Source organism: Pholcus phalangioides, unplaced genomic scaffold (assembly GCF_987345545.1).
Source record: "Pholcus phalangioides strain wild (caught in Gottingen) unplaced genomic scaffold, Ppha-v1.0 ptg000027l_1, whole genome shotgun sequence".
Lineage (NCBI taxonomy): Eukaryota > Metazoa > Arthropoda > Arachnida > Araneae > Pholcidae > Pholcus > Pholcus phalangioides.
Window position 1 is genome coordinate 14,444,726 of NW_028301617.1, and position 11,787 is coordinate 14,456,512.

Here is an 11,787-nt window from a genome sequence, read left to right on the forward strand (position 1 = left end):
AAAAAAGGAGGAGAACATCGAGATTGGCAATGTATCTGGCGTTGGTAGAATTTCTTGAGATGGTTCCACTTCTTCCTTGAAATCTGGGGTTTGGTTTTTGCTTTTTCCTTCCGAATCATCTGAAATTTTCAAGAAGATCCAGGCATTATGAAGTGTATACATCAGCATTCATTTTTGTCATCATCCATGCTGTATATATAAGTTTTGTTTTATTTTCTTCATCTGGGGTATCATCAGATGCATTAGATTCCAGATCAGAGGGAAGCACCGAAATTAGTATAATATTGCTTCTGCTGTACTAAGAAATTATATATATGCATTTCACCACCAATAAAAATAATAAATGCATAATAATTGAGGGGGGGGGGGGGACACTAACGGCAAAATAAATTCCAGAAAATAAAATTAAAACAATGGAGCATAGAAAGTAGTTGTCAGCAGCCACTCTAAAACCACTAGAATGAAAAGATGGTTATGTGTGGGACAAAAAGTAACATGTTGCGTCTTTCAATTCTAACCCCCGAAACTCCTCCACAAATACACATCTGAGATGTTTCACCAACATTGCTGCTGTCGCCCATTTTCTAGTGAACAAGAAAGAGGGGAGAAAATTAAGAAAAACAAGGTCGCTTCGTGTCAGAGTGGTGATTTCATGCTGACGACACTTGGAGTATCTCATTGCTCTAGGTGTGCTGTGTCCTCAATATGGAACCACCTTTTTAAAACTGCCATAATTTGATTTTAAACTATTCTTAAATTTATTAAATGACTTGCTTCCAACAAATAGGGCAAAATCTAGGAAAAACTATCTGCAATTTTTGAAAGAAAAAACTTTTATTAGGGAATAAATTTTAAAACAAATATCATAAAAATAGAGAAAATGGTGGACTTTTTTACCACTTGCAAAACAAAACCAGTATGATGCTTCCATTTCTGACAGAAAATCTAAATCTTAAGCTAGTTAATAGGATTTAAATGATTCCTTTTCGAAAATTAGTTTGATGGAATTTTGAAAAGGTGGTTTCGCTATAGGGACACCGTGTCAGAAAGGATTAAAAATTCAAGGTACAATAAGAAAAATAAGGAAATAACAATTTAAAAATAAGTAAACATATTTCGGTATTATTCACTGTTTGTGTGTCAGTAAATGAGCATTAGCCTTAAGCATAGGCGTACGCAGAATTTTCTCAAGGGGATGTTTCAGATTTTTTGTCCTTTTGAGGGGGGGGGGTTTACTTTTTTCCCTGCAAAATAACACTATAATCTTGGCTCAGGGGGACCCCCCCCTCTCCCACGTACACCGATGGCCTTATGTTAGACGCAATATGGACTAACAGTCTTGTGAAATAATGTTTTTTGTCGATCTGTGTGTGTGAATCTTACTATAGCAGGGTCCCCTATACAAAATCTCACACTAGATAGAGGATGTGGAAGACATAATGACATGTTCCCATGTTCTGGGAAAATCTTTGAAAAAACGGGCGAATACATATTCTCTTTCTTTCTTCCGAATTGAGCACAACTCTGGTCTGTCACCATGGGCATTTTGCTTCTGAAAGAATTTCGCAGAACAGCTATAATATAATCCAGTGTTTCTCAAAGTGTACATCAGGACTCTTAGGGGCATTGCCAACCTTTGCCAATGATATCGTGAAGAGCCGGAGACAGGGTCATAACTAGTATTTTTCCTCTCCTACAACTTAAAATTTGATCATTTTCTAACGGTGTTCTTTGTTCCCACCTAAAATTGTCGTGCAGAGCAATTAGAAAAATGGCTAACCCCCAGTTACAGCCCTGTCTGGAAATATTGATTTTTTATGCCTATTTATGCTTTGAAGGGGTTATTTTGTAAGTGAAAATATCTACTAAACTATTCTGGGGAGCTGCAGATGAACCATGAATTGGGCAAGGGACCCAAGACTCTCAAAAGTTTGAGAACCACTGGTATAATCCCTAGTTAGAGATTTTTTTTGTTTGGTGAGAAAATCATCTGAAAACATGACAAGAATTTGCCAAAAGTGAAACAATCATGCTTTTCGGTGTCTTTTTTGCCAATAAGGGATAACGCTACGGCTGTTAGAATGGAAAAAAATGAGCAACAAAAACAATAACGTTCTCAGGCTAAACAAGGGGTTAAGATTAAAAATATGACATCCTTATGCCAGATACGGGATTGAAAATAAGAAATACCAGGACTCGCATTGAACAATCATCTCCCTCCTGTTATGTGTAAATAATAATTTATATAAAAATTGACATGTTTTTAAGAAAAATAAAATTTAATTGGTCAAAAGGTCGAAGTGTTTTGGCTCTACAATGGAGAGCCGTCATCATTGCCTCGTGGTCAGAATTCACACAAATGTGTCGTGGAGGGGTGATGTTTATGTCTGGTCATCCGGAGAGTTCGCCTTTGTATTTGCTGCTCTCTGGACAACCAGACATAAACATCACCCCTCTACGACACATTTGTGTGAATTCTGACCACGAGGTCCTGATGACCTCTCCATTCTAGAGCCGAAACGCATTGACTATTCGGCTAATTAAATTTTATTTGTCTTAAAAATGTGTCAATTTTTATATAAATAAAAACCAGGCAGAGTTTTAATTTTTTGTGATAATATAAATAAATAGTCTATTTATTTATTTATAATAATATAATTATGTAAATAATATAAATATTATTTAAAAATAATATTTGAACCCAGACTCTTTTTTAACCATTTGTGACAAAAGAGACGTTTTGTCTATCTTTGTCAAAAACAATCTATGGGTTCAATAAAAACGCGATTGCGGGATATAATTACCAATGTGCAAAACATTGATTAAAATATGAAATGTGTGGAGCCTGAGAGGATCCATGTGTAATCCTGTAAACGGTATGTACGATACAGCATGTAACAAAAAAAAAAAAAAAACGAGCTCTGAAAATGTGCATGCATATACTAACAGACTAAATTCAAATGCTGCGGCCTGTTATATAATTACAGCGAACTTCCAGAGGTGACATCACTTTCAGAGCAATAGCAAAAAGTAAATAATGATAATAATAATAATGGCTGGCAGGAAAAAAAAAAGCAAATGGAAAAAAAACGTCTAACCATCACAGACCAGGAAGAAAAGTGCTAATAGGCTATAAAGGAAATACTCTGCAAAAATCGCCAACTGGGGATTACACTATTGCTGTTCAAAGTTGAGCATAGAGTATGCAAATGTGCCTAACAGCCTGATTACATGTCTAGTGTTGTGCATGAATTTTTAGTGCTGTCATCTATTTTTCAAACTATGAGTAAAGTGTAATGAGATTGAATATTATATTCATTATAGGCCTGATGCTCTCTGTGGTGAGACTTTTTGATAATGATACATTCACACTTCAGAATTGGTAATCACAGAAAACCATCTTCACCCGACCTCCAACTGTGCTGCCAATGGGATCCATATTCACTTACAGTGGTTCTCAACCTTCAAAAGCTCATAGTCTGGTTTCATTTATTTTTTGTTAGTGGAAGGCCCGATCAAACAAGCAACAAAAGGAAAATGAGCGGGTAGAAAAGAAACGGCAAATCACTCGCTGTTTGGTATGCATGATGCTGCAACTCAGCAGTTGAGAAAACATGGGTGTCTCATTGGTACTCTGCATGAACTGTTTTTTACCCCGGGTGTAACACAAATAGCTATGAAACATCTATGTGTATGATGTAATATATAGTACTGTAATAAAACTGGTTTATACTGGAAAAATGCCAATTTTAATTTATCTTTATAGATATTGGGGTTCCATGGAACAGTTTCGAAACTATCGATGGTTCTGTGTAAATTAGAATGTTGCAAACTTCTGGTCTAAGGCTCCACCCACAAGCGACAGTAAAAGTAAGGCATTTTATTTATTTAGTTTATACACACACATTGTACAGCAATAATTGCCCTTACAACAACAGGGGGGGGGGGCACAGTAAAACACAGCTTTTGAATTGATTCAGTTTCCATTTTTGGATATTTTTAATTTTTGGGCATAGAATTCAATTCAATTTCGGATGTTTTCAATCGAAAAAGGAAAGGCCCTCCTTTCACTGGGATATTGAAATCACTCTTGAGTAGCGCAAAGACCAAAGTGAAAAACTGATGCCTCGTCATTTAATTTCATCATTTCTTTATATATCAGTGTGTCGTTTCTGTATATTGCGAATGCGCAACCCACTTGTCCATGTTTTTTTGAGCCATCAGTATATGCCACATGCTCATGTTGATAGAAAGACCTAGTGTCCCAGGAAATATTTTCCAAAAGCCATGGTTCATGTACATGTTTTTTGTATACCTCAATTTCACATTGAAACCCAAAATAATAGTTCCTCGTTTAACATACGCTTGGTAGGCCAAGTACCTTAATTCAGCATTAAGGTCTAACAGTATAAGGTCTAAAATGGATTTCTTATCAAGTGTTTTTATTTCAGAAATTCACTCGTGATCCCCCCTATTTCATTAAGATCCTCCCATATCATTAAAACGACCCCATAGGAGATCACGACCCACAGTTTGGAAACCACTACTGTAAGAAAATAATCCAGCATGATTCATTTTGTTAGACAAGAGAAGGTCACCGAAAACTCACTGAATTTTGCTTTTGGTATACAGTAGATACCCGGTTGACAATCTCTCACACCATATAAATTCACGTATAGAAAATATTGTGTCACCTTTCTTTTTTTTTTCAGGTAAATGCCAGGATAGAATTGTCAATTCAGCGTAATTCGACACTTTTTCTAATGGACCCGCTTTTCTAACAGTATCGAATCGGATAGCAAACCTGGTAGATAGCAAAGATTTTGCTCTAAATTGAAATATATCTTCAACATTCTTCCAACTTTATTAGAAATGAATGAAACATCATTTATGAGATCAAATGATGGACACCACAATCATGAAGACAATCATAGTTTTGTTCCGACCCCAGAAACATTGAGTGTGAAGCATCCCGAATCCACTTCTAATGATCGCTTCAGTTCCAAAGATTATCCACATAAATGTGCATGCTGTGCAAAAACATTTTCGAGAAGTGCTCATTTGAAAAGACACATAAGAGTTCACACTGGAGAGAAGCCATATGAGTGTAATTTATGTGGTAAAACGTTTGCCGCAATTGGAAATTTATCTACCCACAAAAGAGTTCATTCTGGGGAAAAGCCACATGAGTGTGATATCTGTGGTAAAACGTTTTCTGTCAGCACAAGTTTGAAGAAACACAGAAGAATTCACACAGGAGAGAAGCCGTACGAGTGTGATGGCTGTAGTAAAACGTTTTCTGAAATTGACTATTTAAACAGACACAGGAGAGTTCACACTAGAGAAAAGCCATACAGGTGCGATTTTTGTAATAAAACATTTTCTCACACAAACGCTTTAAATGTTCACAAAAGGGTTCACACTGGAGAAAAACCATACGAGTGCGGTTATTGTGGTAAAAAATTTTCTGTCATGAATAGTTTAAAGAAGCATGAAAGAATTCACACCAGAGAGAAACCATTCCAGTGCGATTTTTGTGCTAAAACATTTTCTTTAATCGCTAGTTTAAATACTCACAAAAAAGTTCACTCTGGAGAGAAGCCATATGCGTGCAATATTTGTAATAAAAAGTTTTCCGGAATCAGCAATTTAAATCAACACAAAAGGATTCACAGTGGAGAGAAGCCGCACGAGTGTGATTTTTGTGGTAAAACGTTTTCTCAAATCGGAAATCTAGATAGACACAAAAATTTTCACACAGGAAAGAAGCCGTATGAATGTGATTTTTGCTCTAAAACGTTCGTTCAAATATGTGATTTGAATAGACACAAAAGAGCTCACTCTGGAGAGAAGCCGTATGAGTGTAATTTTTGTGCTAAAACGTTTGCTCAAATTGGAAATTTAAAGAGGCACAAAAGAGTTCATTCCAAAGAGAAACCATATGAAGTTTCAAAAAGCGGAACCAAGTTGACTGGTTAATAGCCAAATCAGTGTGTGTTTTGAATCTTTCTAAGCCATTTGAACGTTGTCTAAAGAGAGGTCACATAAATGCGATTTGTCAAGAATAAATCCGATTTTTTTAAAGCAATTATATTGATTATTTGGATTCATGAATAAAAATTCTGCATCTTTCTCTTCTGTTAGTTCTAGATACATTCGTTGTGGGGATCTAGATCATTTTCCTTTGTGTTAGTTTTAATAAACAAGTGCTGTGGGAATTCCTCCCAACTTAAAATAACTCGCGAATGAAGAGAATGTTACAGTTATGCGGCTTAGGTAATTATATAATACTTTTTTAGCGGGGTTCCAATAATCCTGCTCAAAGCGACATCTAATCGTTAAAAAAAGAAGAAAAAAAAACAGCAGAGGGGACCACGATTGGCTGTAGCGATAACACCGACGTCACACTACATATTAATGGCGGATGATGAATCAGCCTGTATTTATCCAGTGACTGTCATTCGTGTGCACTCTGAGAATGACGCAGTTGATTTGAAACAGATCGCTAAAATCGACACATTTGGCTAAAATAAGATATAAAATGTCATTTTTTAAGTAGTTTTACATTTTCCTAAGAGATTACTTAATCAGCGTGATACATCCGGTTTTAATTTTAAACATTGAGATTTTGCGAAAAATCAAATTTTCGCATTTATTCTTTAAAATTTGCCAATTTTGCACTTATTTAATATTTCGCATCTATCTCGTGAATACATTTACGTATCCCATAATGGCTTTCTTCAACGCCCTTTTTTTCAGTAAATGATGACAGGGTAGCTGTTCCACGTTTATACTTTCTCTCTCTCCGTGAACTCGATTTTTTCGAAGAAAAAGGGTATGACATCATGCAAAACAGAAGAGTGGGTCTTGTTCTGAACTTTTCCTACTGTCTTACCACACTCACTTAATAGCCATGATAAAAGCTGAAGGGAGATATTAAGAGGGGGTGGCACCCCCCCCCCAGAACCTGCCTCCACCGGTAAACCGATTAGGGATGTATTTTTCGTCTCACCCTGCCGCATCTGTACTGGGTAGGATGGCGGCGTCAATTCATCATAAGAGCCTGTATGGCCCAACAAGGGGTGGAACAGGGACGTGTGCTATTGCATTACATCCTCTTTACAGACGAAGCGCATTTTCACTTGTATGGTGCAGTTAATACTCACAACTGCCGAATTTTGGAACCAGAAATCCGCACCCCATCTTAGAGGTCCCGTTGCATTCCCCAAAAGTGACGGTATGGTATGGATTTACTGCATCATTCATTCTTGGTCTCTACTTCTACGAGGAGTTACGTTCTACAGGTTCAGGGACATGTTCGATCACCGGGAAGCGATATACATTGCTGTTACAGAACGAAATTGTTCTGTCTCTGAAAGCACGTGACTGCCTTGCAGGCACAATCTTTATGCAAGACGGAGCTCCTTCACACATTTCAGTGTGTGTTAAGGATGTTCTTAAAACACATTTTACAGAAGAACGTGTCATCAGCCGGCACTTCCCTAATCTATGGCCTCCCTGATCCCATGGACCTTAATCGATGCGATTTTTGGTTTTGGGAGCATTTGAAACGTCTGGTAAGTCGTGACAATCCAAGAACTTTACCTGACCATAAAGGCAGCATTTCACACCACGTGCTGAACATTTCCCCACACACACTTCGGTCAGTTGTGGAACATGGTATCTTGCGATTTCACATGGTATCCGAAAATGATGGCCTTCATGTAGAGCATGTTTTGTTGTAGTAACAATTGTAAAAGTGTTTAACAATTGTTAAAATTGTAAACGTTTGTCTATATGTGTCGTTTCTTAATGAAACGTCACATATAGACAAACGTTTACAATTTTAACAATTGAAATGACGACTTAATGAAACGTCGTCTGGTGGCAACATATGCAACTAATTTTTTTCCCCCGAAACAAATTTCCATCACTTCATGAAGTCCTCCACAAAATTTCACAAATTTGGGTGTATTCCATGATAAAAAACGAAACAAACCACATTGAATAAAAAGTTATGACTTAAATGTGGTGGCCCACCATATCAAATACAGGCATTGGTATCAAAAATTTGAAAAATTTCTTTGATTGGGGGATTAAATAGATTCTTTTTTAAATTTTTTAAGGAAACCTTCGTATGCCACTCCTGACATCATGGCGTGCCGCGGGGTAGCCACCCCTGCTCAAAGGGAATTAGACCAGACTGCTAATTATTAACGTTATAGCCGAGTTATCGCTATAACTGAGTTTGACTGTGCTGTATATTTTGCATAATATAATGCATTTATTCCTTTTAGTCAAATCTTTCGATGCTGCATGTTCCATCTGTTTACATTTTTGAAACATATTTTCTGTCAAAGGTAGATTGAGACCATTTCACCCTTTTCCGAGAAGGCGTAACTTTTTTTCTTTTTTTTCATTCTATTCAGTTACATTTCGCGGTTGTGTTGTGCATTATAAGAGAAAGCTAACTTCAAAATTTTTAAATCATGATTTCGTCATCTTGAGTTGTTCATTGAAAAAATGTCCAATGTTTAATAAATACAATTACTTACTTGAGTGAACTGCTATGTATTGAGACATAATAAGCTAATACAGTTTTATTGAAGAAATCAAATTAATTTTGCAAACTTTTAATTTAAATTTTCAGTTGCATTACAATGAACTTCAGTGGAATCGATCGAGTCGATTAACTCAACTTGAAGTTTTATAGCTATCGATATTTTGATCAATCAATCATAACAGTCCTATCTAGGACGTTTCCAAAGTTTTGTACATTTCTGAAGAAAATACGGTCTGCAATATAACTCTAGATCAGATCGTAAGAACTTTATTCATGAACTCATTGTATAGTCGATCCCGCTCATAACGTCCCCACTTGAAACACCTTTCCTGTATTAGTATGACTCTTTTACGTGGTCCGAACACTAATACTATACTCATCGAAATTTCCCGTTCATAGCGTTTTTTATTACTGTTTCTTGGAAAACGTTATAAGCGATATCTACTGTATATTATAATCATTGTTGAAGTGATGATTTCAATATCTTGCTCACTGTATAGGTTCACTTGCAGATTAACCTAATTTACAGATAGCTTAGTTAAAAAATTATAATAACTATCTTTTTCCAGGTAATTGAAGATACTTGTCAAAATCTGAAGAAGAATACTCCTAATTCCGTACAGGTGGAAATGCAACAACAATATTTGCAACAGCAGTATTTGCAACAATATTGAATCGGACAAGGAACTTGATAAATTACAAAGAATTGGCTCTCAAATTAAATATCTTACGACGTTCCTTTAACTCTTTTGAAATGGATGAAACATCTTCCCCGAAATCGTATAACGGACGTGATGTAGATGGAGATAATTCTAGTTGTATTCTGATCTCGGCAACATCGAATGAGAGGCATTCCAAACAAATTTCTCACGATCACTTCGGTAGTAAAGATTATTTGCATAAGTGTGCGTGCTGCGGGAAAATATTTTTGAAAAGCTCTGAGTTGAACGTTCACAAAAGATTTCATACTGAAGAGAGGCCACATGAGTGTGATGTTTGTGGTAAAACATTTGTTCAACTCGGCAATTTAAATGTCCACAGAAAAGTTCACGCTGGAGAAAAACTACGTCAGTGCGATATTTGCGGTAAAAGTTTTTCTCAAGTCAGCAATTTAAATCGTCATAAAAGAATTCACACAGGAGAGAAGCCATATGAGTGCAATGTTTGTGGTAAAATGTTTTCTGAAATCAGCCATTTAAGTAGTCACGAAAGAATTCACACAGGAGATAGGCCACATGAGTGCGATGTTTGTGGTAAAACGTTCTACCGAAAGGACAATCTAATCAGACACAGAAATGGTCACACTGGTGAGAAGCCATATGAGTGCGATGTTTGTGGTAAAAGGTTTTCTGAAAACGGTAATTTAAGTGTACACAAAAGATTCCACAAAGGAGAAAAACCATATAAATGTGAAGTTTGTCATAAAACGTTTTCACATACGGGACATTTAAGGGTACATAAAAGAGTTCACACAGGTGAGAAGCCATATGAGTGCAATGTCTGTAATAAAACGTTTTCACAAATCGGGAGTTTAAGCATACATGAAAGAGTTCACTCAGGTGAGAAACCATATCAGTGCAATGTTTGTGGTAAAGCGTTCACTCAAATTGGTAGGTTAAATATACACAAAAAAGTTCACACAGGAGAAAAACCATATCAGTGTGATGGCTAAATAAAACTTTTCATGAATCGATCAATTAAGCATGCATAAAAGAGCCAACACTGGTGAGAAATCATGAGTTTGAAGGTTGTGGTAAAATGTTCGCTGAATTCGTCTGTTTAATCCAACACAAAATATATCACACTAGCGAGAAGCCACATGAGTGCAATGTCTGTGATAAAACGTTCTCTCCAAAAGACACTCTAAACAGATTATTGAGGTAGAAAGTTTTCTATAACTGGCAGTTTAAATAGGCACAAAACTGGTGATAAGCCTTGTACGTAAGTGCGATTATTGTGATGAAGTGTTTTTCACAGTGGGCATTTGATTAGCACAAAAGAATTCATACCCGTGAGCAGCCGTATCAGTATTGTTTTCGTTGTGAAATATTTTCTCAAATCTGCAATCCACATACAAGACTCCATAGTGAAGGTGAACGGCAGATAGTAAGTGTTAAAAGTTTTCAGCCATCAAAGAGGTTTAAAGAATTACAAGAGATTTTCACGCTGGAGAGATGCCACAGTGGTTTCTGATTTAACAAAACCCTCAATAATGTATTCTAAAAAGAAAATGTTTATTTTTTGTGAATAAAAACTTTGCTTAGCATGTTCGTTTTGGATATCAGTTGGGCAACATTTCATTTGTCAAAATGCATAATAAAGGGTCACAATGACTGGGTTGTTCCTTTGATCGTTTTTTTTTTTAAATCTAATTTTTATGACAGTAAATACTGTTACATTTATTTCACAAGACCGGGGTTGGGTTTTTGACGAGACAGTGGCAAAAAATGGACAAACCAGGCAAAAATTATTCTTACTCATGACATAAAACTTGGTTTTTCAATTACAAAGTATTCTTTTCAATATAAAACCTTAAAAAACATGTAACACTATCACCTCTTGAAGTTTTTTCCCTCTTTTCTGAGTCACCATGTATAATGGTTGTTATTCAGTCAGAAATATCTTGCAGATCATGAATTTTTTCGCTGTAAGCGCAGTCTTTAACGTATAGAGTCAAACCTCGTTAAGGTGGCACTCCTCGGATTGTAGAAATTTGAATCAATAAGTGAGGTAACCGGCGGGGCACAGTAGCCCAGGTCGATAAGATACTCGCTTAAAATACCAAAATAGAATGTTTAGAGCTGTCGCGAGTTCGATACCCGGTTCTTCCTTGTCAGAAACTACTTTTCTGACACAGATACAACAGAAATGGTGACATGACCACAGAAAAAGATTCATACGGCAGGGAGTCCCACATCGATGGGTTAGTGCACCAACCTCTCTATGAGTACAAGAAAAACAGGCTGCCGTTCGGAATCGGCAATAAATTGTAAGTCCCTGTCTAATTAGCCCTCGTGAGCAGAAATGACCGCGGTGCAACAAAAATTATCAAATGTGAAGTGACCGGCCATACGGAGTTAGATATGGACTCGCTTCTCCCTCATCGATGCATTCACGCACAGAAAGCCAGCATCTCGTTATTCGATTGAGTTCAAAGATTCAACTTAATTTATCTATAATTCTCATCCGTATCATCAAAAATCATGGAATTTGTAAAAGCCTGC

The 11,787-nt window shown here is 36.5% G+C and overlaps 2 protein-coding genes across 2 annotated transcripts; both read left to right on the forward strand.

Annotated features, from left to right (window-relative positions):
* The first annotated feature begins 4,757 nt into the window (after positions 1-4,757).
* Positions 4,758-6,074, forward strand: LOC149068528 (uncharacterized). Its single transcript, XM_089251674.1, has one exon. The coding sequence runs from the start codon at positions 4,873-4,875 to the stop codon at positions 5,977-5,979; it is 1,107 nt and encodes a 368-aa protein (XP_089107800.1). The 5' UTR covers positions 4,758-4,872; the 3' UTR covers positions 5,980-6,074.
* A 3,103-nt stretch (positions 6,075-9,177) lies between these two features.
* Positions 9,178-10,346, forward strand: LOC149068529 (uncharacterized). The gene has a single exon (XM_089251676.1). It carries the CDS (start codon positions 9,318-9,320, stop codon positions 10,233-10,235), a length of 918 nt encoding a protein of 305 aa, XP_089107802.1. The 5' UTR covers positions 9,178-9,317; the 3' UTR covers positions 10,236-10,346.
* Positions 10,347-11,787: the final 1,441 nt, after the last annotated feature.

Excerpts from the sequence above, each read along its gene's own strand:
- LOC149068528 (XM_089251674.1), top strand. The coding sequence starts at position 4,873 with ATGAATGAAACATCATTTATGAGATCAAATGATGGACACCACAATCAT.
- LOC149068529 (XM_089251676.1), top strand. The coding sequence starts at position 9,318 with ATGGATGAAACATCTTCCCCGAAATCGTATAACGGACGTGATGTAGAT.